Below are 27,262 nucleotides of genomic sequence, written 5' to 3' on the forward strand. Positions count from 1 at the left end.
TCAGATGCAAAACACTGTGTCCACCCCATGCTGTTTAATTGGATCTCTGAAAATAAAACTGTATTGGGCCATAGTTTAGTCCTTCCAGAGAACTACAGGTTCATCTTTCAACGCCAGATTGTCATTATTCCAGTATGTTAAAGGCAAAGTGGTTTAGTGGTTCTGTATATTTCTGTTCTTGAACATTGTAAGTATCAATACAAAAATATTTTTTCTTTGTTAAAGATGTGGACGATAGGTGTTGTAGAATTGTAAAAACTGAGGTATTGCACCAAGGGTGTACATGCTTGAGTTGGTAAGCAACTTTGAAGAAACTAGGTTGCTCCCACTTTATTCAGGATAATAAAATCACATACCTGGTAGGGGAAAAGGGAAACTTGGCAGAGAATGTTGTTTTAATCCAGCGCCTTGGAAAGTCCTTCCGACGTGAAAGGCGCTATGGCTATACAAATGTAATTTAGTCTGAAATAAATTATTCACAGTTAACAACAACAGCTTCCATTTGTGTGCGGGGTTGGTGCCCCGGAGCGCTTCACAGTGGTAAAATCTGACAATGACCCAGGGGGAGAGGGACACGGGAGGGGTCCATAAGTACAATCAAAAAGGAAGGTCTTTAGATCGGGTTTGAAGATTGGGAGGGAGAGGGCAAGGCGGAGGGATGGAGGGGGAGAGTTCCAGAGTTTTGGTCGTAGTAGCTGAAGGTACGCCACCGATGGTGGAACGGATGGCACGAGGGACAAATAGGAGGCTGGAGCCAGCTGAGTGGAGGCAGCGGATGTTGGAGTGGGGGGTAAGCAGGTTGGTTAGGTAGGGAGGTGCGAGGATCTTGCATGGATAACTAAGAACCAGTATCAATCTGGTGATAGTGACTGGAAAATGTGCAGTTCCAGACCTCGAGTGAAGGCAGTATGCTTTGAGGATAGGTGTCATTCATTATTATTCACCCATTCATTATTCGAACCCCTTCAGTCAGGTTTCCGTGCTGCCCATAGCACAGAAACCGCCCTGGTCAAGGTCACCAATGACATCTTGACCATCTGTGACCAGGGCTCACTCTGCCTCCTCGTCCTCCTCGACCTATCGGCCGCATTCGATACGGTCGACCACGCTATCCTCCTCCACCGCTTGTCCTCCCACCTCAACCTTCAAGGCCATGTCCTTGAGTGGTTTAGGTCGTACCTCTCCCACCGTCTTCATTTTGTTTCCACAAATGGCTTTTCCTCCAGCCCCCGCACTGTCTCGTGTGGTGTCCCTTAGGGCTCTGTCCTCGGTCCCCTCCTCTTCACCCTCATTTTCAATCCACGACTGTTTGTGGGACATTGCTGTGCGCAATTGGCTGCCGCGTTCGCCCACAAATATACAGTCAATTCACTTTACAGTGTGTTCTGTGAAGCGCTTTGGGACGTCCTCCCGACGTGAAAAGCGCTATATCAAATGCAAGGATTATTATTATTATTATTATTATCACCTTCGAAACAGACTTGGCTACCACAAAAACAACATCAACTTGGGCAAAAACCAAGGGGTGTGATTGGTACACAGCTGAGGCCAGCACTTTCAGTAAAGGGCAGAAAATTGGTGGGAAAAGGGTAAGAGATGGGAAACAATTGGTTTATTAGTGGCTGAGGATATCAACTGTAGGTTGTAAACAGCCAACAAGAATTATAGTTGTTCAAGGCTCTAAATTTTTCAAGTTACACATTGACATGTCTTCTTAAATCCTCGATTATCTTGGATTCCTGTAGAACTATAGTGGTTAGAGCACTTGCCTCGCCTCGGTTTCAATTCCTGGCAGGGTGAAATGTTGGCCAAGTTTCCTTACTCCACATGGCTATTATATATATACCTGGCAGCAAGTAGGAACCCGGTTGTTAGCCGATTAGCGGATCGCTTTTCTGGGGGTAATAATTCCTTCAAAAAATAATAATAATAAATCGGTCACTTCAATCCATGACTATTTGTGGGACACTGCTGTGCCAATTGGCTGCTGTGTTTCGCCCACAAAATATGAAGTCAATTCACTTTACAGTATATTCTGTGAAGCGCTTTGGGACGTCCTCCCGACGTGAAAAGCGCTATATCAAGTGCAAGGATTATTATTATTATTATCTCGAAGACGTGATAAGGCACTATATCAAAATGCAAGGATTATTATCTTTGGCAGGGTGGGATACACTGTTTGGGTGTTGACTGAAATTGCAATCTTTCTGACAGGAAAGCTAAATCACAGTATTCCACTCTGTGGGTAATGATCGTATAGGCTTAGGTGCCAAGTCTCTAACCACACGTGAAAACAATACTCCAGCAGACTTGAAGACAAGAACTATGCAGAGTTAGTTCCCCCTTATAACACTGTGTTTTTCTCTCTCACATAATAACCCAGGCTTGACTATTCCAATGCTCTCCTTGTCAGTCTTCCCGACTCCTCCATACACTATCTATGCAGAATTCCGCTGCCCATGTCTTCTTCCACAGGAGGCTTCAGCAGCCTTCACCCCTATCCTCACTCGACTGCACTGGTTCTCAACTCCCAGCAGATCAAATTAAAAATTCCTGTCCTCACTTTCAAATGCCTCCATAGCCCCTCCCCGCCCTCTCTCTGCGGTTACTTCCCTGGCTGATCCCTCCTCATGTTTCACATCTCCCACCCGATTTGCCCCACTATTAGTGGGCAAGCCTTCGGCTATTTTGTCAGCTGTTTGAAGCACTATGAGATGTCCTCCCAAAATGAAGACACTGTATAAATGTAAATTGTTGTTATTCCCAAAGTTTGAAAATAAGCTTTAAAATAGCACAACGTAGATTCTCACCTCCGCAGAATCCACCAAAACACAAACAAGGAATTACAATGTCATTGAAATGGTTAACATTTATTCTGCATTTTTAATAAGACAACAATGTGCTGTGAAGCACCACAGCAATGCTGTACAATTATTGGTGAAGCATCCTTGCTGGAGAAGTGTTCTCGTCACCACACATTAGTCACAGTTAATGATTTATATTGATCCAATTCTGGGTTGCATTACAGTACTTGTTTGTGGAGTTTTATTTGTTTAAAGATACTGTAAGACTTTTTTAATATAAGAGAAAAAGTTGTGCTCTTTCATTCACTGGGAGGCTGAAAGCGCATTTTTCATTGGGTAACCACATGAGTATTTTGAACAAAATGTAAGGATTGTAGTGGATGGTTTTATAATTGTAATAATCCTTACCATGACAAATCCAACCAGCAATAAGCACAGTTTGTACTGATGTATTTCATTTCAACTATCCTTTGACGTCCATTTTTAGATTGGTTACATACGTGAAAAAAAATCTTAAACAGTACAATATCTATTAGTAGAAGAAATGTCTTAATATGTAAAAAAAACAAGTCATACAAAAGTTACGTCCACGTATAGTTGTAAAGCTGTACATTACCACCACTCCCAAACATCAAAGAAATTGAGTAGCACTGATACTATTCACCTAAGCAATACATTAAACTGATTGGAATAGATGGTTGAGCATGCACTGGATCCCAAAGCTTTACATGAGCATGCACTGGATCTGTTGATTAACACATGAGAAATGTAGAAGCATCTGTCCTTGAGGAATGTGGACAGTGAAGACAGTGATCGCTGACCCCGAGGTTGCATTCTAAAGGAGGTGGAGGAACATCAGTTGTTGCTATTCTTGCTAATGCAGTTCTTTGGACTCAACAACAAGCTTTTTGGCCTCGTACAAGTGTCCGATTAGCACCTGAGGAATAAAAGAGCAACAGCATTAAGATACATTATTTTTCGAATCATAATTGCAGTGCAGGGCCATCAGGTCCTGGAAAAGAGGAAAGCTGAAGAAAGGTAAAGTGTCTGTAGGGAGAAACTAGGAAAGTACAGACCTGTCAGTTTAACGTCAGTTGTAGGGAAAATACTGGAATCCATCATCAGGGACAGAGGAACTGAACACTTGGACAGGTATGAGTTAGTCAAAGAGTCAGCATGGGTTTGTGAGGGGTAGGTCGTGCCTGACCTGTTGCATTTTTTGAGGAGGTCATTAAACAAACAACAAGATTACATTTGTATCGCGCATTTCTAAAATGTTGGATAAGAGAGTGTCTATGCATATCGTTTATATGGAGTTTCAGAAGACATTTAATAAGGTTCCACACAAAGGATTATTAGTGAAAATGGAAGAAATGGAGTCGGAGGTAACCTTGTGACGTGGCTTGGTAATTGGTTGGGAGGCAGAAAACAGAGAGTAGGGATAAAGGAAACATTCTCTGATTGGTGGGATGTGACAAGTGGTGTCCTCCAGGGGTCTGTACTGGGACCCCAGCGATTCGCCATATTTATATGTATATATATATAAATGACTTGGATAAAGGATAGAATGTTTTATATCCAAGTTTGCAGACGATACTAAGCTAGTAGGCTCAATAAATTGTGTAGATGGGAGTAGGAAGTTACAAAGGGACTTAGACAGAATAAATGAGTGGGCAAAGCTGTGGCAGATGGAGTTCAATGTAGGGAAGTGTGAGGTCATCCACTATGGACCGAAAAAAGCAGAATATTTTCTTAATGGGGAGAAATTAAGAACTGTGGAGTGGCAGAGAGAGTTAGGTGTCCATATCCACAAATCACTAAAAACTAGTTTCCAGGTGCAAAAAATAATCAAAAAGTCGAATGGAATGTTGGCCTAAGATGAGAACCCACCATTTAAGAGTGAAACCAGGAAGCATTTATTCACTCAAAGGGTGGCAGAAATCTGGAATTCTCTCCCCAAAAGTCCGTGGATGCTGGATCCATCCACACCTTCAAGAGTGAGGTTGATAGATTTTTGCTAGATCAGGGTATTAAAGGATATGAGGAGAAAGCAGAAATTGGAATTGAAAGAAGTAGTTGAGGTACAGATCAGCCATGATCTAATTAAATGGCGGAACAGGCTTGAAGGGTTGAACTGTCTCCTCCTGTTCCTATGTGCCTATGACAAAGGCCAAGTGTGGAAAAAGATTAGAGGGAACTCGATATTCTTCCGACCTTGAATGTGGACTGGCCACTATGTTATACCAAGTTCAAATATTGAACTTCGCCCATTCCCTCTGCAGTTATCACAGTGATAAACCTGGCAAGCTGCTTACACATACCCTCCACTAGCAGGCTCAATGCTGCACCATCCCGAGTCTGTGACTAAGGATAATAGAACTATAGGGCAACTCAAACAAAATAATTTACCAAATTCTTTACAACTTTAAAGAAGTCAGAGAAACAAAGGCATCTTTTCTAGAGATGTAGATTTAACTCGACAACTCATAAACCCCATCACTCGAGGAGGTTAAAGGCGGATGCAAATCACAGCCCGAGCTCATTGGTCAAAATTCAAGAGGCCATTAAAAATCTGCAGTGTAAAGTTCAAAGGCTTCTTTGACTCCATTTTTGAAAAAGGTTTGTCCCTGATTTGGCACCCCTGCTTTTACATTTATTGCACCACAGCTTCAAGGTGGGTAAACTATTCAGCTACAATAAATCCTATTGCCCAAAAAGGCAAAGATATGGACTCAGGTGATATGATAACTCAACACAGACTATAAAAGTCTGGCCAAGGTTAAAGAAACCAGACAAACAAAATGGTGGTTCTCCATTTGGTTCTCCCAGATGTTACCACTGAGACTACCTCCGCCCAGAGTATTCAAAATTTGGAATAACAAATACAGTACAGTAAAACTCACATAAGTCATATCAATTGGCACCATAACATTTTATATGACTTATGCAAAGTCCGAGTTGCATATAAAATCTGATTTAATCAATAATCACCGTTGCGAATGCGTAATTCAATGCAGCCAATAAGTGCGCCTTTGGTAGTTTGTCACTGCAGACGGTAAGTGTGCATGTTGTGACGGGTCAAAACTATGTTTACTGCGATTCAATGAGTCTTGACCCGTTGCTGCATTCTCACTTACCAGTAAGCGTTGAATCGCAAGAAATGAAGTTGTTTTGCGCATGCGGTGATGATTAAACGCTAATCTTCAGAGGATCCAGTTCAAGATCCTGGTCCTCACATACAAAGCCCTCCATAGCCTTGCCCCACCCTACCTCTGCGACCTCCTAACCCCCTACCAACCCGCCCATTCCCTCTGCTCAGCCGGCTCTGGCCTGCTCCACGTCCCCCGACCCACCCACCCCACCATTGGCGGAAGAGGCTTCAGCCACTCTGCCCCCAACCTCTAGAATGCCATCCCCCAGTCACTCCGCCTCGCCCCCTCCTTAGCCTCCTTCAGGTCCCGCCTCAAGACCCTCTTCTTCGACCATGCCATCGGCCACCCCCCTTCCCCTCCCTTCTCCCCCTCCCTGACCCCAGCTCGGATCTGAAATGCTGTACACTATCCAGCGCCTTAGGATGTCCTCCCGACCTGAAAGGCGCTATACAAATGTAACCTTGTTGATGTTGTATGTTTCCAGCGATTCAATGCAGCCGGCTGGTAGGTTTACAGGTGTCAGCGGGTCAGGATGTAATTTCCTGTTAATCAATGCAGCCGTGCGGGAATGCTGGAGGATAAGGGCGAGGCGGTACGAGTTAGGTAATTAATACACCCACAAAATATACAGTCAATTCACTTTATAGTATATTCTATGAAGCGATTTGAGATGTCTCAAAGACATGATGAAGTGCTGTATCAAATGCAAGGATTATTATTATGAGATATGAGTATTGTAAAGAAATCTAAGTGGTTTTGATAGGAAACTGAACGAGACTCGGGTAAATGTACGACTTAGGCGATTATATGATTTATAAAGATAAGACTTATGCAAGTTTTATTCTATCAAAGTTTATCTGAATGGGTAAAAAAAAGTATAAGATTGTACCATCTTCAGCTTCCGAAGGAGGGAATTAATTTAAATTATATTATTGGGTTTCTCATTTGTGCGCTGTGGTCACATGGAATCATATAGACCCCAACAATCGTTGAATAGGGATGGAGGCAAGTTGCAAATTACAATACAGTACAATTTACATTTATATAGCACCTTTTAAAAAAATCTTTCCTTCACCATCTGCAGCCTTTGAAAAAACTATTGATTTCATTTAAACATAGTAGAACAACACAACTCAAAAGGAAAAGGTCCTTAATTCACCAAGATAGGCCATCAACAGGATCAGATACAAACCAACAGATAAATTGAGCAATACACACCCACCCGCGTGTCATCACAATGACACTGACATTGGTTTGATGACTGGTTTATGGAGGCTTATTGGCTCTCAAAACACTCAACAAAATGCACTCAACAAAATGCTCTTAGAGAGCACTGTATTCATGAAAGTGTTTGGTCAACTTTTTTCGGACTCCCTTCTTTTCGCCCACAAATATATGGTCAATTCACTTTACAGCATATTCTGTGCAGCGCTTTGAGAAGTTAGAAGACGTAAAAAGCGCTATATCAAATGTAAGGATTATTATTTTCTTCAACAATGCCACTAATGGGGAAATGGGCAAATGAAATGCGACTTCTAACCAAGAGTACAATCTTCCAGTTTTGAGTCCATCAGGTTGCTTTCACCACAAATTTTGTACAATCCAAAATTTGCACATTTTATGCTCGGTGCCTTGGTTAGTGAAATTCAAGCTGCAATAATCATGTGCAACAACGTAACTGGGCTGATTCCAATTTACTGTATTACAGTCAAGGCTAACACTGCCAAGTGTGCACTGTACAGAACTGGAAGCATTAAAAAGGATGCCAGAACTGAATCAGAACTGCTCAATTACATGGTCAGCACTTACACTTTAAAATGAGGACAGAGCAGGCAACTACTTTACAATGGAAAGCCTGGAGAAATTAAAATAAAGTGAATTCAGACAAAACAAAGGTGCTGATGATCTTTCTCAATGAAAAATGCCCTAAAGGACAATCTGAGCCTGGTACCCAGAGGGAATTTCACAGCAAAAGGTGCCAAATTGGTTTTGGGAGTGAGTGCCTGAATAGAATCCAAGCTAAAATCCCCTGGTGCGGGAGAGGACACGGGCTGCAGAGTTCTGGATGATCTGCAGCCTACGGAGGGAGGAATTGGGAAGGCCGACAAGCAGGGAGTTCCAGAGTCAAGCCTCAATGTTACGTATGAGGATTTCAGCGACCTGCGGTGTGAGACAGTGGTGGAGCCGGTCGATATTGCGGAGGTGGGGGAATGCAGAGCCAATCAGGAGGGCCTCAGTCTTGTTGACGTTCAACTGAAGAAAGTTAGCTCTCACCCAGGACTTGATGTCTGACAGACATTCTGTCAAAGACCACATTCTTTGACAATTTCATTTGCTATTGACTGATGGGCACCAAAAAATGCCATGATAAGATGATCTTAACAATGAATCTTTGGCCAAAAAATGATTGAAAAATGGATCGTTTGCTTAACAGGCTTTCCCAATCAATTTTTAATATTGTTGTAATCAACCACAAGAGAATTAAAGTATCCAAAAGCTTTTAGTCATTTTCTGTTTGGAAAGTAAAGTCTGTATATACTTGGCAGACTTAAGAATCACAATTCTCCATCAATGCCAGGAAAGACAAGTGAAGTTTGCACACTGTGTGTTGCATGTTACTCACTCTCTTGGCAGACTGCATCAAATGATTTTAAATTTAACAACCAAATGCTTTGTAGTTCTAACTCTCAGAAGAAAACAATTGCCATTTTCTAAATATAGCACTTCAAAGCAAAAGCAAAAATACTGCAATGGGTTTGTCTGTTTGTGGTCAGTTTGTGTAAAAAAAACAATAACTGGTTCGGATTAAAATAAGTACTGATGTCCAGGTTTGGTGATTGGTTGGTAACTATTTCATAATACTTTCTGTGCAGTCCCATAGCGTAGTAGTTAGCACACTTGTCTCGCAAGCAAGAGGACCCGGGTCCATTTCCTGGGCAGGGCAAAAGCTTAGGCAAGTTTCCTTACTTCACACACCTCTGTTTACCTAGCAATGAGTAAGAACCCGGTTTTCATTCGATTGTCGGTAATAATCCCCTCAAAAAAGTTAAAAATTTGGTCACTCATTCCACGACTGTTTGTGGGACACTGCCGTGCTCAATTGGCTGCTGCGTTTCGCCTACGTGGTCAATGCACTTTACAATACATTCTGTGAAGCTCTTTGAGATGTCTCAACGACATGTTAATACAATAGAAAATCACATTTGTATAGCGCCTTTCATGTCAGGAGGACGTCCGAAGGCACTGGATAGTCAGGGATTTAAGGCGGTGTATCAAATGCAAAATGCAATGATTATTATTATTTTCTGCTTCTTCATATAAGGATTAGAACAGGAATTAAACCCTAACCAAGAAGAGAGGCGTAATAAATACTGTTGCTTTAAATACTGTACCACAAGGTCAGCTATGTGGGAATCTGAATGTTTAATTATTGTAAACCTGACATTGTGATTTTAGAGCATTGTATAAACAAAGAGAGAAAATTAATTAATTAATTAACATACAGCAACAATAACTTGCACTTATATAGATCAGAGCAGTGTCTCAGAGCACTTATACCACCATCTTCCCCAAAGGCTGATCATGGACATCTTCCCACCCACTTTAGAATTAACCTACTAAGATAAGAAAAGGGCTTGAGGGAACTCTCCACACGTATGCTCAGGGGAACCCTCTAACACAAGAGAAACCTTCCATTGGTACCCAAAGTTGTGCTACTCTCTGTGGTAAACCAAATTATCCAAATAGCTTACCTTCAGAAGACTTTTGCCAGCTAAAATGAAAACATTCTTAGGCCTATGACCAAACAGGCCTCTTTCATGGATCAGAGCTCCTGGATATAAAGTAGAAGGTTTCCTCTGCCATATTTGTGAGGTCCAAGATCAAGTTATGAAGGAAGTTTATGGTGAAACAAAACAAAATTACATTTGTATAGCGCCTTTCATGTTGGGAGGGGGTCCCAAGGTGCTGGAAAGGTAAAACAGCTGTATGGAGGAAAGGTTCCAGCCAACACATTAAAGTATCTTGATGTTTTGACCTGGGTATATTCCATATAAGCTATCGGTCTGGCTCAGTGGCAGCACTCTCATCTCTGGTTCAGAATGCTGTGAGCTCAAGCTTGGTGGGATTTTGAACTCATAGTCTAGGCTCGTATCCCAATGCAGTGGTGGGGGAGCACTGCATTTGTCAATGGTACTGTCCTCTGGATGAGAAGTTAAAGTAAGGTCACGGTTGTCTGTTCAGGTGGACGTCAAGATTCCTATGGCACTATGTCCTGATCAATAATCCCCCAGATGCAATTGGTCAATCACTTCATGGCTGTTTGTGTGTCATTAGGATTGGGTGCAAGTTATTGTATTAACTTACAAATAGATGGTTTACAGTAAATCCTGTGAAGGTTTTGAGTTATTTTGACGATTTGATAAGGCAAAAGGAAATGGAAGGATTATTATTATGGATGCCACCCCTGACATCGCTGGTCTGTACCATCCTACCTCCTTGCTTCGTGTGCATACAATATGAGGGAAATAAAGTTTATAAAGTGCCATGCCCAAAAAGGTTATACAGTATTCACATAGTGACTGGCAGGTATGTTGTATTGACCAGTGTGAATTCTGCTCGTATGTAATCTTCTCTGGAGCACATTATTCTGCACTTCCAGTCAGCAGCCGGAGTCACCAGCTCTGATTCTGAGTCACCGTTTACCAGCACTGATTGTGAACACTGCGGTTTCTATTCCAGGTGGTTTATTTTAATGATGAATCCTGTCCCGTCTTTACACAATAAATCACTGGTTTTGGAAATGCGATCAAGACATAAAATGAGTCGAAGGGCGATAGATGTCAGCGCCTTCTTCAGGCAACAGAGGCATTTTAAATTAAAGTGCTGTCCTCTAGCAGTTCTATGTGATTATTTGATCAGTTGCCATGGTACAAGCATGTACAACACATACACCTCCTGGGTTTAATAGTCGAATTCTCTGCAGAACCACATGGTTGATATCTGAGCAACAACTCGCTTCCTGTTAAAAGGAAGTCCTGTAGTCCTATGGTTAGAGCACTCACCTCACAAGTGAGAGACCTGGGTTCTATTCCCGGCAGGGCGAAATGTTGGGCAAGTTTCCTTACTCCCCACGTCTCTGTTTACCTAGCAGTAATTAGGAACCCGGTTGTTAGTCGATTGGTGGATCGTTTTTCCGGGAATAATAATAATAATAATTTGGTCACGACTGTTTGTGGGACACCCCCATGTGCAATTGGTTGCTGCAATTCTCCCACAAATATACAGTCAATTCACTTTACAGTATATTCTGTAAAGCGCTTTGAGACGACTAGAAGATGTGAAAAGCGCTATATCAAAATGCAAGGATTATTATTATTATAAAAGCAGAATATTGGAAATAACCAGGCAGTCCTGCAAGAATATTTTTTTCTGTGTTTGATTACGTACATTTTATCCACGAAAACACGCAGTATGGTGAAACGTTAGGCAAGTTTCTTTACTCCATATGCCTCTGTTTACCTTGCAGTAAATAGTAACCCTGTTGTTAGTCGACTGGCGGATCATTTTTCCAGGGGTAATAATACCTTGAAAAATAAATGATAATAATAATTTGGTCACTCAATCCACGATTGTGGGGCACTGCTGTGTGTAACTGGCTGTCTTGTTTCGCCCACAAAATATAATCATATCACTTTACAGTATATTCTGTGAAACACTTTGAGACGTCTTGAAGATGTGATAAAGCGCTATATCAAATGCAAGGATTATTAATATATGAAAGACCAGTCCCTTCAGTGTACGATAAGATGATTACATTTAAGTTAAGAAAGAGGAAGAATTTTTTCAGCTATCCACAGTGACAAACATGCAACAATTTGTGTACAGTCTGCTAGCTACAAACTAATCCACGGCTGATGATATTTATGAAATTTGTCTGCAAAATCAAGTCACTAAACTTTACAGTATATCCTGTCAAAACAAATGCAATCTAAATTGAGCAATTAATTTATCCTACTTTTTTATGAAGCTTTTCTTTGTCCACTCATTTATTGCATGATGCAATTTCTTTTTCATGTGGCCAATTGATCAGCTAGTTTTCCCTCCCTTGCTCCTTGTGGAAAAGTGAATCTTTGCCTCTGTTAATGATCCAGGCAAGATTGCTATTGGGGTGGGAGAGGGAGGGGTGGAGATTAGGGTGGAGAGGAAGAGAAGGAAGCTAGGGAAGAACAGTAATCATGAATTTGTTTCTAAATCATTCTGCTACCAATATACAATATCCCAGTAACCTAGAGCATATGAATGGAGTTAAAGTAGTGAGCAAGAGTTGCAAATTGCTAAGGACAGTGCAGCTTAATCTAGGAAAGGACTATGACCTTAATATTCTTGGTTACCATTATTTTAAAAAATAGATAGAATGGGGAAAAAAGGGTGCAGGGGTATTAATCAAAGATTCTGTTGCAGCACTGGAACTTAGGGATGATGGACGGTTTGGTGAAAACAGTGAATCTATCTCGAGTCAGAGGTAAGAAATAAGAAGGTATCTTTACTCTGTTGGCAATTTATAATAGACCACAGAGCAACGGGAATGAGGTAGAGGAAGACATCAGCAGAATAATTTAGGAGCTATGCAGAAATAACAGGGTCATAATAATTGGTGCGTTTAGTTATCCTAAGATCGGTGGGCATCAAAGTAAAATGCATAACCAAAAGAGGGGAGATTTTTCTATGACAAGTTTTCCTAATTTACTTGTTTCCAGTCCAACTGGGAAGGAGGCAACTGACCTTTTTCAAGGAAATGAAGCAAGGCAAATGAGTAAAATGATGGTTGGGGAACATTTAGCAAAGATTGCTAAATTTGATGTAAAAATTGAAAAGGTAGGGGAACAGCAAATATACCCAACTGGGGAAAAAGCAAATTTCAAGTAAATGAGATGGGTGCTAGACAGGCCAAATGGCCTCCTTTTGTGCTGTATAGTTCTACAGTTCTTTGAGACTACCTCATGTAAATGCAGAGCTTAACAGCAGTCAGTACCTGCATGGCAGAGGTACCCAGCTGGAGTTGACAGAAGCCCGGAGAGCTTAAGATCTCCCCGTCTGTCCCCTTTTTTGCCAAACAATATCAAACAATACTTTGGCTCCTTGTTCCTATGTCATGCCAGGGAACACCACTGCATACTACTCCACCAGTCCTTACATTCTCAAACCACTTTTGGTAGGTACGACAGTATCCTTGCCAGATTGGCTGCTGCATCATCTGGAAGCATTTCAGAGCGTTTGGTAATGTTGCAGGAAATCATTCTTTGCACCATAGTGGTGAGATATCGCAAATATACTTGGTACATTTAATGAAACAGCAGAGTTAGGTATTATGTGTACTCTGCACACAAATATTCTAACATTGTAAACACTTCCTATTTCCAGTGTTCCCACCTCAGACTTCTAACTAGTGCCTCCTGCTGGAGCTGTACATAGGGATCAGAATCAACCTGGCTTTAATGGTCCTCTGCAGTTGATGCTTACTGTTCATGCTGGCAGATAAAATGACAGGAAGCCCTCCTCTGCATGTGGAGCCACAGGCATCAAAAATGATAAATACAGTCTGATCCCATTGTAAAGCTGGACATTGCCTTACAAAGGATAGACACTGGGCAACATTTCCTTGATGTCAGGTTGCTGCTGGCATCACCACTCATGTCATCGAGCTACTCATGCGTAGGAAGCTGGCTACTGCTCTCGCGAGTGCTTTCAGTGGTGTGGGATGCCTTGACGCTGGGAAGCTTTCTTCACCTGTGCACAGGAAAGCGAGCAGTCAGCACTGGGCATGTATTTCACATTCAGTAGAGCTACTGTGCACCCGGGTGATAGCACAGTATCTCTACTGTATTGTAACTTGGGAGTGTTGCTGTCCTGGTGCATTACCCCAGAGAGCATAAGGGTGGAAGCTTCCCTGATTACCCCAAAGAGTGTGAACTTAGCATTTTGGGGTAAATTTTGTCCTCAGCCAGAATCCATCTGAGGAGATGAACACCAGGGAAGATACATCCATTTTACTCAATGTGTAAACCCATGAGTATTATGAGCTTTATATAAACCACGTACACAGAGGGAATCATAGGCATCCTAAAGAGTGTAATTAGCCAATGAAAAAGGATTGCCTATTAATTAGGGCACCTGTAATTCTCAATGTGCATATGGTGTACATATTTAGATCCCAATAATTCTTAGTGTTATCAAAAGCTCCCAGAGTAGGCATGCGCTAAATGCAGAATAAATCTCACTCTAAATCTTACTCCTAACCACAGTAAACCACCCATCTGTATGTGCGGCATTTTCATTCCACACACTGGTTGTCTTCAAGGTGTCTATAAGCGGAATTGCCAATTTAATGCTAACTTACACCAGATTGCATTCCTCACTTTCAAACGGTCAAACTATAATTCTCACAACAAACCACACAGGCAGAGAGAGCTGTAAGACACAGTAAAACACTGTATTCATTAATCATGACAACCTATAGGTTCCAAAGCCTGGAAACCTAGTGAATTAAATATAAAAGAGAAACATCTATCTATCTCTCTCTACTTCTTTCCCCCCCACTTACCAGAAAGATTCAAAATAGATTATATGTCATTTGATCACAACCATTATTATATATACAACAAAATACAAAACAAATTGTGGTTTTTAAAAATTAATATAATCAAGTCATGGAGCACAAACGAATGGTGTTTGTTCTTGTCAGGTTCAAAACAGAAACTCAACCAATGGATCCACTGATGCACTGAAGACAGGAATGGAGCTCCCCACATTGAACATGCACATGTGCACAAATGGCTCTGAGAAAACGCAGTAGTAATGCCCCGCCAAAGAAGCAACAACACGTGGCAGGTTTGGCTTCAAGCACAGAAATGCACCACACCTGATACATCTCAAGCTTTGGACAGCAAAACAAATACAGTGTTTTCAATACCATGTATTTCCCTTAGGCGAGGACATGAGGAGGCATTACCTGAAATAGTGGATCTCCTTTCACTGGGGAGAAACTTTTAAAACAATTTCTCTGTAAAAATAACTGCAAATGATATTTCTATAGCAATAAACACCCAAGCAATTATCATATTGAAAGCTATGTATTAGGCCAAACCGCAATATGTGTGTGTGCGTGTCTGTGTGTGTGACTACACTGCATCTTGTGTACATTTACTGGAACTCTTCCATAAAATCCACAAATTTAATCCATAAAATAAGACCAGCACAGGGTCTGCAGGATTCTTCATTGAGGTGAATGTAACAGTAGGCATCACTAGTAGAGCCGGGAACGTTCGAAGAATGCAGAAAATTTGAAAAAAATGCCTCAAATCGTCTTTTCCTGCACAAAAACCTCATGTATTGTGGACTGCAGACATCTCCCTCAGTCTCCTGGGGAGAATCTCAGCACCCTCCCCGATTGCCATTAGGCACTTCCCGACTTCCTAAGGTGTCCAAGCAAAGATCCCAGAATATGTATCCATTCTGCCATCTTAACTATTTAGATCTGACCTTCTCTCACAGATAACATCTTTTCTCCCTCCCCCCACAGCACAAATACACATAGGAATAAATATCCCTACAGAATATTTATTTGTTCATCTCTGTCTGCATTGAACCCTTTGTCCTCTAACGTTCTTAATAACAACAACTTGTTTTTATATAGCACCCTTCACGTCCAAGGGGTAATGTCCAAGAGTGCTTCACAGTGGTGCAGTCTGATAAAGCGTCAGCGGGAGAGCAAGGTGACCATAACCATGATCAAAAAGGTCTTTAGGCAGGATTTGAAGGTGGGGAGGGAGGGGGCAAGGCGGAGGGATTGAGGGAGAAAGTTCCAGAGTTTCAGGGTGTAGTGGCTGAAGGCAAAGCTACCGATGATGGAGCAGAGGGCACAAGTGACAAATAGGAGGCCACAGCCAGCCGAGCATTTATTTATTTATTCAACATTTATTGCTTTGAAGGAGTTAGTTAATGCAACATCAACTATTTTTTGTTTGGTGGATATGATGTGTGTGCCTATATGGTGAATGTGTGCAGTGTGGGGGGTGAGTGTTTGTAGTGTACAGCCCATGTGATTGTTTGTGAACGTGATGGAAATCTCAATTCTAGTCCTGCTTGTGTAACGTTGGGTGGGACTCAATAGAAACAAAGCTGACCGGTAACACTTGCAGCATTTTAGGTTGCAGATTTCATGGAAGATCACAATATTTCCATCAAATGTTTACTAGTATTTTCTAAAAAAAAGGTGAGTGAATACAGGTTTAAATGTGTTACCACCATGGTGCTTTCCTTGCCTTTTATTTGTCGGTCACCTTCTCTTCCTCTGCACCAACCTGTCACCCATGCCCCACTGAGCTTATAACTATAGCACAGGTTGAGCAACATTGTCCCTGGACTCTTCTTTAAGACAAACCACAATCTCCTTTTAGCTGTAAATTTCTCTCGAAAAAAGAAGGGAATTTCTCCCAGTGTCCTGGCCAACAATACCCCAAATGAATTTTATTATTTACTTTATGGCTGCTTGTGGGACATTGCTGGGTTCAAATTGACTGCTGCTTTCACCTACAGTATTTGTATTCTGCGAAGCGCTTTGAAACAATATCCAAAATAAATTTGGTCACTTCAATCAACGACTGTTTGTGAGACACTGGTTTATGCAATTGGCTGCCCGTTTCACACACAAAATACACAGTCAATTCACTTTACAGTATATTCTGTGAAGCACTTTGAGACGTCTCGAAGATGTGAGAAGGTTCTATATCAAGTGCAAGGATTAAAAAAAAGATGGTAGGTTCCTCTTCAGTGAGGTATTTGATTTCTAGCAATGGGGATGCCATGATTTGTCCAGGCATCCTAGGACTCAGCAGAATATAAACAAACAGCCAAGGGTAATCTGTTCCTGATTGCTTTCTGTGTGGACATCGAGGAAAGCAGGATTGGAGATGATATCTCTGAGATCAAGTGAATAAATCACTGACATCAAGAGTGGAAATGAGCAAAAACAACAACATGCATTTATATAGTGCCTTTCACATTGAATAACTTCTCAGAGAGCTTCACAGTTGAATGGTGAGCTAGGAGAACCATAAGCGAGGTCGAAAAGGTAGGTTTAATGGTGGGATTTGTAGATAGATAGAGAGAGGGATGCGGTGGAGCAATAGAGTTTCTGAAAACAGAAAACAAAATGAATAAAATCTGCTTCCAAAATAGTGACCGTTGTCCCTCGAAACTGCTCGGTCCATTGCAATATAAAATGGTTTAACAAGGGAGAGGGGCGAGCAGAAAAATGTTCCAAACAAAGGCAAGTACCAACAACACAGTGCTCTCCTTTCATTGGAATTGAAGCTGCTGCAGGATAGGAAAGGTTTTATTCATATACAACAACAACAACAAGATTCCATTTATAAAGCGCCTTTCACGTCAGGAGGACGTCCCAAGGCGCTGCACAGTTGGGTCATGACCCAAGCAGGGGGGAAATGGTCAGGGTGAGGGAAGGGAGGGAGCAGGAGGGGGGAAATGGTCAGGGTGAGGGGAGGGAAGGGAGGGAGCGAGGAGGGGGAAGAGAGTCGAGAGGGGAGCTGAAGGCTCGGTCAAAGAGAAAGGTCTTGAGACCGGCCTTGAAGGAGGAAAGGGAGGAGGCGGCGAAGGCACTGGGGGATGGAGTTCCAGAGCCTAGGGGCTGAGAAGCTGAAGGCCCGACCACCGATGGTAGGGCGGTTGGGGCGGGGGACGTGGAGCAGACCGGAGCCAGAGGAACGGAGGGTACGGGCAGGTAGGTAGGGGATAGTAGGTTGGAGAGGTAGGAGGGAGCGAGGCCGTGAATGGCCTTGTAGGTGAGGATGAGGATCTTGAAATCAATCCTCTGGGGGATGGGGAGCCAGTGGAGGTGAGCGAGGGTGGGAGTGATGTGGTCCCGAAGCCTGGTGAGGGACAGTACACGAGCTGCAGAGTTCTGAATGACCTGCAGCTTGTGGAGAGAGGTGGCGGGAAGGCCGGTGAGGAGAGAGTTCCCATAGTCCAGCCTTGAGGTGACAAAGGCGTGAACCAGGGTTTCAGCAGCGTGAGGGGTGAGGTAATGCCGTAGTCTGGCGATGTTCCGGAGGTGATGGAAGGCGGTGCCAGTTGTGGTGCGGATGTGAGGGAGAAAGGACAGCTCAGGGTCGAACAAAACGCCGAGGTTCCTGACTGGCTTTGAGAGGTGGAGAGTGCAGCCTTGGATGCTGATGGTGTCGGCGTAATATAATGTAATATAATGTAGTTTGAGATCCACTAAACTACACAAAGCCAGCAAGCACATTTTGTACTGTTCGGTCGGGATATCAGAAGTCAGAACAAACTGCACACATTCTTCATCATCACAAGCTGCATGTTCTCCATCCATAAATCATAAACGTCAGCACCACAGCTCCTCTCCATCTCCTTAAAGTCGACCACGGGCTTGTCTTTTGTACTTTTAGCCACAAGGGGGAAACATCTACTGCAGGTTTCTGCTAACCAGCCAGTGGGAAGAAATTCCACCTGGATCTAGATTTACTCTATTTCTGTAGCATCGTGGAGCTTCCTGAAAATGGCAGATTCTTAACCTCAATTTTGAAGCTGGTAAAATACTTGCTTCAAAGTTAAAACCGAATTTCACAATTTGTCAAATTCTACACGCTCCTAAATGCTAACATGGATTTTTTGCATAGTGGAGCTGGGAAGACTAGCGAGGAGTGCGCTTGAGTAATCCGGGTGGGAGGTGACAAACGCCTGCACAAGGGTTTCAGTTGCATTTGGGGTAAGGTACGATCGGAGGTGGGCAATGTGGCGGAGGTGTAGGAAGGCAGTCCTGGTCAGGGACCGTATGTGGGGGAGGAAGGACAGCTGGGGGTTGAATCGGATGCCTAGATTGCGCACTGGTTCAGTGAGTGTGAGGAGAGCCCAGGGAGGTTGAGAAGTTCAGATCCGCAGGAGTGAAGACGTTGACGGGAGCCAAGGAGTATGGCTTCCGTCTTGTCCACATTCAGCTGCAGGAAGTTTGCACTCATCCAGGTCCTGATGTCTGCCAGACAAGCTGATAGAACATTGGCGGATCTGGAGTTGGTACTGGAGGAGGCAAAGTAGATTTGTGTGTCATCCGCATACATGTGGAAGTTTACCTAAGTAAACCTAGACCTAGGTGGAATTTTTCCCCAAAAGTGACTGAGTATTTATTTTCTTTACCTTCATACTCAGAATACACAACTCTTCATTTCCATTACTTGACTTTTCACAGCAAGAGTTATGGGCTGGTGGTGGTAGAAAAGAGGTCAGATGACCTGTTCCCAGTCTCATCCATTTCGAGATGGAGGTGATTGGTACCAACAACAGTTTCTCCCACCTTAACCCCTCTCTTCACTTCATCTGAGTGTAGGGGCTCATCTCAGGCACAGGAACAGGAGTAGGCCATTCAGCCAGTAGCTCAGTACAGTTTGCCTGCCTTTTCTCCATACGCCTGATAATAATCTAGAAGACCTTAAAAGCGCTATATCAAATGCAAGGATTATTATTATTATTATACCCCCCGATATAGCCAAGCTTTTATCTGGTTCCCTGTTCCCCCCACTCTGCATTAATAGTCCTTTGAGGAAATGAATTCCACATTCCCACAAGTCTCTGAGTAAAGACATGTTGTCTGATTTCACCAATAACGGTGTTATTGTTAGACTCTGCCCTCTTCTGGATTCTGTAACAATAGGAAAGTTGCTCTTTATCCACTCTATCAACTCTCTTTACTGTCTTAAACATCTCGATTAGATCACCTCACAGCCAACTCTGTACAAGAGGACAACCCCAGTTTGCCCATTTTGTCCTCATAGCTAATCCCCCTTCAATCCGGGTGTCATTCTGGTGAATCTACACTGTATGACCTCCAACGCTACTCCAGCTGTTATAAGCTGCAGTGCCCAAAACTGCACTCAGTACTCCACAACAGGTCTGACCAGAGCATTACACAAGTAACTTCACCCTGACCAATCTTGTGAATCATATGGTTACGTGCCTTTTATTAGATGTTAAAACGACATCCCCTCAGCCTGTTCAACAGCATATATGTGTAAAGCATCAATTATGCAATGAATTCACCATGTGCATTACAAACCCAAAATTATTAAGACTCATTAAGACTCACTCAATTGACCTCTATGGGGTCAAAAATGCAATATTCACAACTGGATTCATAAATATTGAATTCTGTTGGTAATCATGAGTCTGTCACTCTGACCGGTGGAAATTCCAGACTGACCGTAACTAAAATAATTGACTAGAAAATCAGACTTTTTAACGATGCAAAAACTCACTAAATTATAATGAGGTTTGAACCTTCGTGGTCATAACTGCTCCAACTATCAGGTTCAATACGTTTATTCAGTTGCACACGTTCTGAACCTTTTATGCAGCTGTAAGTACACTTAAACCAAAGAAAGTCATTGTGCCCGTCAATCACTAAAAAAGCAAGAAAGTTATATAAAAAGTGAAAGTTTTATTTCTATATTTACTCATTCTTGGGCTTACGCGTTGCATCATTAGCAAAATGTGTGTCAGGCTGGCTGAGTTGGTAGCATTCTCGCTTGTGAGTCAAAGGTTGTGGGTTCAATCCCATGTCAGGCCTCCTATAGTCTAAGATGACACTCCAGTGCAGTGCTGGGGGTTGTTCAGGGGTCTGTCTGTTCAGGTGGACATTAAAACTCCCATTGCACTATTCGAAAAGTGAAGGAAGTTTCTCCCAGTGTCCCGGCCAACAACCCCCCAGATATAACTAATCATTTAATTCATGGCTGTTTATGGGAAATTATGCTACTCAAATTGGCTGCGGTGTTCCCCTACCAAATACAACATACAGTGAATCCTATGAAGTGCTTTAAGATGTCCTCCTGATGTGAAAGGTGCTCTACCGAATTTAAAGATATTTTCTTACAAATAAAATAATTTTTGCAACTTCTCGATGCTTGAAGGTCTGCTGAAGACCTTTCTTATTGACCGCGCCTTTGGTCACCTTCCTTCCCCTCCCCCTGGCTCGGTCCTGGGATCCATTACTGTAAAGCGCTCTGAGACGCCGTCCGGCGTGGAGGGCGCTATATAAATCCAAATTGTTGCTGTTGTTGTTGAAGTGTAAACCAATAAAATTTGTATTGTAGCAGCATGTTGACAGTTCACAATATTCCTCAGCTACAAGCAGAAAAACAATAGAATGGGTCTTGTAATCTGATGAAAATCTTATAAATTATTTAAGCTTTGGTAACTTTGATGAAACAAAAATGTTACAATTTTACAAAGCTACTTTATATCTAAAGTTATTTTTCATGGTCAACTTATTTAGAATTCTGATTTATACTGTTTGAAAACAAAACACAACACTGATATTAAATGCTTTCTATTGGAGAAGAGCGCGATAATAGCAATCGCACAGTCACGCATGGCATTGCCTATCTATTGGATTATTCACTCTTCAGGGCCCTAAACTGGGTTTTCTCTCTGCCTTTGACATTTTAACCCTTAATTTGCTTGATTAACTAAAGTAACATTCTGTCTTTTGTCTCTCAACCATGCACAAGAATGACTGGTATTTAGCTTGATACGGATTATCCCAAATACAAAACCATTCAAATGTAGTGGGATTCCGCTACTATAAGTAATGTATAGCAAATAGCATTTGATTTTCAAATGGTAAAATATGAGCATGTTCTGCAGATATTAAGGTTAAGTGGATCTCCATGGGTTTGGAGATGTGCATTAGAAATTATTCTAAGATTGCTTACCAGAATGCCACTTAACCTAAGTGAACATCATACAAGCTGCCTAGACCTTCCTAGCATTCCCTGTATATGTTTCATACCCACACATTAGTTTCCATGCAGGTTTAATTCAGATTAACATGCATTATTTCTAGTGTTGCACTGAAACCACATATCTGATCTGGACATTTCTCAATGGTTTGAATAAATAATGCTCAAATTGTGGTCACTCTTTATTTACAATGGATTCACAATTGTTCTTAAGAGTTCCTGTTTTTCTGCAGTAATTTTGCAGAAAAATCACCAGATTTGGAATTACGTGACAAAAATGTTAGTTCATTCATGTCTTGTGTTAGAGCAACTGGTGAGATATTATAGTCAGGTCACTCTTGTGGTATAGCAAGAAGACTTATTCCTTACAAGGCAATTCCTCTGCATCCACTGATCAATAACTTTGGGGAGTTCCGTGGACATATCCTTATCCCAAAGGTGAAGGACCTTCTGGCTGAAGGAAGAAAAAGGACAAAAAACACACAAAAGAGGGCAAATGTACATTAGCAAAAAAAAAAGCCTGCAACGTTTGAGAGCTTGGTGCAACTTAATCACTGAGTAAAATCCCCTAATACATTTCAATATTTGTTGCCATCAATTGACCAAAATTGGAGGTGCTTTATACACAACTTTGCAATTGCCTGTGAGTTCCTGCTCATCAACAAATTATGAAATGGAAAATAAACCATAACTGGATTATAATTAGGGCAAATCTACACAAAAAAATGTGCATTAATCTCTATGAAAAGGCATTAAACATTTCCAAAATTCTCAAGAATTTACTTGAAAAAAACTACAGGATTGTGAGTGTGTAATTAGTGAGAAATGAATCATCCAGCTAAAATAAAACTAAACGTAGAGGGAAAGGAAAGTAAATAAATGAAAGCAGTCTTTAGAAGCAGGATACCAGAAGATCGATCGTCATTATCTAGCTGTGCCAAAGCATGTCCTCTGAAACGTTACTGTAATTTCAACCAATATAGCCTGGAGATATCAGTTCAAGAGGAAGCAGATAGCAACAAAGGAAGGAAATTGGTTTGGTAAATCTATTACGATTTCAAGAGTCCTCAACTGCTGGGAGTAAAAGGCATGGATCAATTCTAAGAATGGCCTGATAATTTTCATTTCAGGGCTTTAATAATGCATATACTTCCACAAATGAAAGCATGAGCTGTGCAATTAACACAAAAATGGCGTACTTTGGGCTGATTGTTACTCTGAATGTGACCACATTGCAGAGAATCTTTTTTTAAAACTCATATTTTCTGCAGCATCAGCGCTTTTGTTTTTGATTATTTTGTTTTCTAATCACCATTTCTCTCTCACCTGCCGCCAGTTACACAAGATAGTATAAACTGACCACTCATGAGAGACATTAATGGTCTCCGTCTTATTTCTTTCACTGGTACAGTTCCAGTATTTAGGTAAATACTGTATCACACAAAGGATACAGTTCAAGATCCTGGTCCTCACCATCAAAGCCCTCCACGGTCTTTCTCCACCCTACCTCTGCGACCTCCTAACCCCCTACCATCCTGCTCGTTCCCTCCGCTCAGCAGGCTTCAGCCTGCTTCACATCCCCCGCACTCTGCCCCACCCTCTGGAACTCCATCCCACAGTCCCTCCGCCTCACCCCCTACCTTGCCACTTTTAAGACCCACCTCAAGACCCGCCTCTTCGACCATGCTTTCGAGCTCTCTGCTTTCCCTCCTGCTCTCCAGCCTCCCCGACCCCCAGCTCAGGTCCGTAGGTCTGTCCAGCGCCTTGGAATGGTATTTGAAGAGGACGGGTTTGCAGGGTTATGGGGAAAAGGCTGGGGAGTGGGACTGACATCAATTGCTCTATTCAAAGAGCCGGCACAAACTCGATGGGCCGAATGGCCTCTTTTTGTGCTGTACGATTCTATGATTCATTGGTTTGATGCAGATAGAGGCTGAATGATTGGTTAAGTTTGATGAATAAATGATAAATTGAATGCTAACAACGGCACCCAAAGTACGAGGAAAAGCTGAAAGCTGGGGAAGCTCGGGGGTGGGAATCTTAATTGAAGTATTCAAGATCCTAAATGGCAAAGGTGCAAAACCCAATAATTTCCTCAACATGGTCAAACAATCTATTGTGAGAGGACACACACTGGAGCTCAGAAGAGGGAAGTTGAATGAAACCAATGACTTCATACAATGGTGAAGCCAATACCATCAAAAGCTTTCCTATATTGTTGTCTTCTCCTTCTTTAGAATACTCCATCACAAGGCACTCCAGGCCAGACCTGGCAAAGCACAACTCAAATGACAGCAAAGACTACTGCTTATGTGGAACAGAGTCCAGTTTGACTGCCAGATACAGTTGCATCCAAGCTTTTATACTTTATGGAATATGGATAAAGCCCTTGTTGTTCAGCTAACATTTCTGATGTCCTGCTGCTTAAAATCCAACAGATCTGCAGAAGAAGGCTAAATCCTGGTGAAGATGGCGAAATGCAACTCTCAAAATTACAAATGCAACATTACCCTTCCAAAAACAATTCAGAAAGAAGCATATGTTCTGAAGCTCTCCCTCGGAGCAAACCACCTAAACTTAGAATAAACCACCTTACAAATTAAATGGTATAAAGACTAGAGATGTATCTAGAAATTAAGTTGGAAGAGTGTTATCTGAACCCTTCAAAGTAACTCTCTCCTTAGGAATTACCTTCTACGAAAGAGGAATTTTCCCATAGATACGAATATTTTCTACACAGAATGGCCCATCATGTCTGTGTCACTGCTACCCGTTTCTCTCAATCACCCCTTTTTTATATTAATTCCACTTTCCAACTTTCCCTATATCCCTTAATGTTTGTTTTACTGCTCAATTGCTTATCCAGTTCCCTTTTGTATGATTCCATTGGTCCAGTCTCAGGAGCCCCTTGCGGTAAAATAATTCAAAACCCTAACAACACCCCTGCAAGCTTTTCCTTTAAATGATCTCTTTGAGTAGTTGAAGCAAGTGGAAAAATTCCCTTAAAATACAAGCACCTTGTAACACCACTTGAGGTTGTCTGTAGCTTGTAGCTTGTCCTAAGTTGGGGAAGGATAATGAGATGAGGCGAGTTGTTCTAACTACAAAGTAGTAGTTCAATAATTTTGGCTTAAAAAACACTAAATAGATTTGAAAAATCACTGTTTTTTTTCAATAAGACGGACAGGTTCCAACTGGTGCAGCATTTATTGATTCTCTCTGAGATTGAATGCTATGAAATCAGCTGTACAGACCCATTGCCTGGCAAGTGCCACACACAACAGATCATTTTCAACTCTTTTGGGACATGGAGAACTGGGGGATAAAGACACACTTTCTTGAGTTATCAAAAATTCAGCAAAGAAAGCTACATCTCCTGCCATCTGAAATGTAAGGGATGATACTGAGGGAAAATATATCATTGTTCTGATGAAAGGGCATCGACCTGAAATGTTAACTCACTTTCCTCTCTCCATAGATGCTGCCTGACCTGCTGAGTGTTCCCAGCGACTTCTGTTTATATTTCAGATTTCCAGCGTCTGCGATATTTTGCCTTTTATTTACATCATTGTACACTGAGTGACATCTGTCTGAAATGGTAAAAGTGGCTTAATTCTCTTTCGGTCCAAGCAACACGAGTGTTCAGCTGTAAAGTACATCGAAGGGAGAGAGGGGATGATCCGAAAAAGAACCCGTATTTCCATAGATATTCCACTTTACCAAATGTGCTACAATAAACATTGTTATACAAAAAAAATTCCCGAAATGCGGCAAACCTGTAAGTGCTGGTAGGCCTCACAATTTGCTTTAAAATGGAATATAGTAATTCCCAAAAAGGCCATGTCACATTCTCTTACTGCGTTTAGTTCGTAAAACAGAAACACTTTCCTTAATAGGCTACTGATTTTAAAACATTTAACCAATTCATTCGCGTCTGCTGTACATCCACAGGGAGTGGAAGGTAATTTAAGGTACATGCTCCTGCATACATAAAGCTACATTAAGTCTTTCTGCATCTACTTTCAAATGCTGCAAAATAGCATCCACAAATTATTTTTTTTCCTTCATTGTACCTCTGTATATCACATGGGAGGTGTATACATACGACTTTCAGAAAATTGTACAATACATTTCAGAGATTACTAAAATGGTAACATTCCATAAAGATACATTGTTCCTGCCTGCAATGAAAGGTTTCATCAGGATTTTACATGGCACAGCTCAGCTCACTGCACTGAATCCGCAGGGACGATTTATTGCTTTCTCCAGCTGCAAACTGTAGAAAGCTTTCCGATCATTATTCCATGGCACAAGAGCTGTCTGTATTCAATAATGCAACCGCCTTTCAGTTGTGCGCTTGTTATTGATACAGTACAGGGATGAAAATGTGTGTGTGTGTGAATCCAAGTGAGAAACATTACAAGAGGCTGCACGTTCGCACAAGTGTCAAAATGCCAATCGGGGGAGGAGGCTTGTAAAGAGGTACGGTGAAGGAGGGCACATTAGGAGCAGCGGTCTTACAGAAAATTACACACAATGTAGAGCAAGGTTACAGATCAAATGTGTATAAATAAATCACCAGGTCACATCTCTGCCGGGCGTGAATGTATTGCACCATTTACAATGAAAACATGAGCATTATCTTGATGTATTGGACCATGTGACTACACCATGAGAACCATCATGTAAAGCAGATAGTGGGTACATTTCTCCTGCACCAAGTATTTTGCTTCCTCCTTTTAATCAGACCCAGGGAAGTAGAGGATTTGAAAAATATATTGTGGCCCATTTGACTAGTCTGAAAGTAAAAATAAACTCATATCCCTCGCACCCCTAAATGAATTTCTTCCATCATAGAGCTATTTAATTCCATCCTGAATTTGCTGATACAAGCCCTTCTTTAGGTAAGTCTATTCCACACATTCACCACTCCCTGTGTAAAATAATTGCAGTATATCTGGACTGTCTGTTATCTTCCCTCTTCATATCATGAGTCCATGTCTATTTGCTGTAAAGTTTGTGATTGCGTTAAGCATCTTATTAGGGTTTACTCTTTTCTATCTGTTTCAGTATCTCGAATATTTCAGCACGATTTCCGTGGAGTCTCCTGTTCTCTCAGATCCTGCAGACTCCCCTCAGATCTCAGGTGCCCAAAATCCAACTATCAATCGGGTTGCCCTTTGCTGTACCCTCTCCAATGCTAAGATGTCCTTCATGTAATATGATGATGGGTTTTGTAAGCAGTGCCCCAGGTAGGAGCAGACCAGGGTCTTTAGTAGGAGTTCAGTACAACTCCCAGTAATACTTTATACTCCTTGTCACCATTATCTCCTTAATGAACTCGAACAAATGTGTCGTGCACAGCCGCCCTCCCATAAAGCTGCTATAAATCCCTCTTATAATGCCATAACTCTCCAGGTACTTCATTATTTCCTCCCTCAGGACACCCTCCAACACTTTCCTGAGAACAGATGTA

General features: G+C 41.8%; 1 protein-coding gene across 1 annotated transcript in view; it reads right to left on the reverse strand.

Moving 5' to 3' along the window:
• Positions 1-2,851: 2,851 nt before the first annotated feature.
• Positions 2,852-27,262, reverse strand: part of LOC103184567 (LYR motif-containing protein 4) — a 102,614-nt gene continuing 78,203 nt past the window's right edge. Inside the window, exon 3 of the mRNA XM_042331959.1 lies at positions 2,852-3,741. Coding sequence (XP_042187893.1) covers positions 3,679-3,741 — 63 coding nt within the window. The 3' untranslated portion in view covers positions 2,852-3,678. The remainder of the gene's footprint in view (positions 3,742-27,262) is intronic.

This window comes from Callorhinchus milii, unplaced genomic scaffold, assembly GCF_018977255.1.
Source record: "Callorhinchus milii isolate IMCB2004 unplaced genomic scaffold, IMCB_Cmil_1.0 Scaffold2, whole genome shotgun sequence".
Classification (NCBI taxonomy): domain Eukaryota; kingdom Metazoa; phylum Chordata; class Chondrichthyes; order Chimaeriformes; family Callorhinchidae; genus Callorhinchus; species Callorhinchus milii.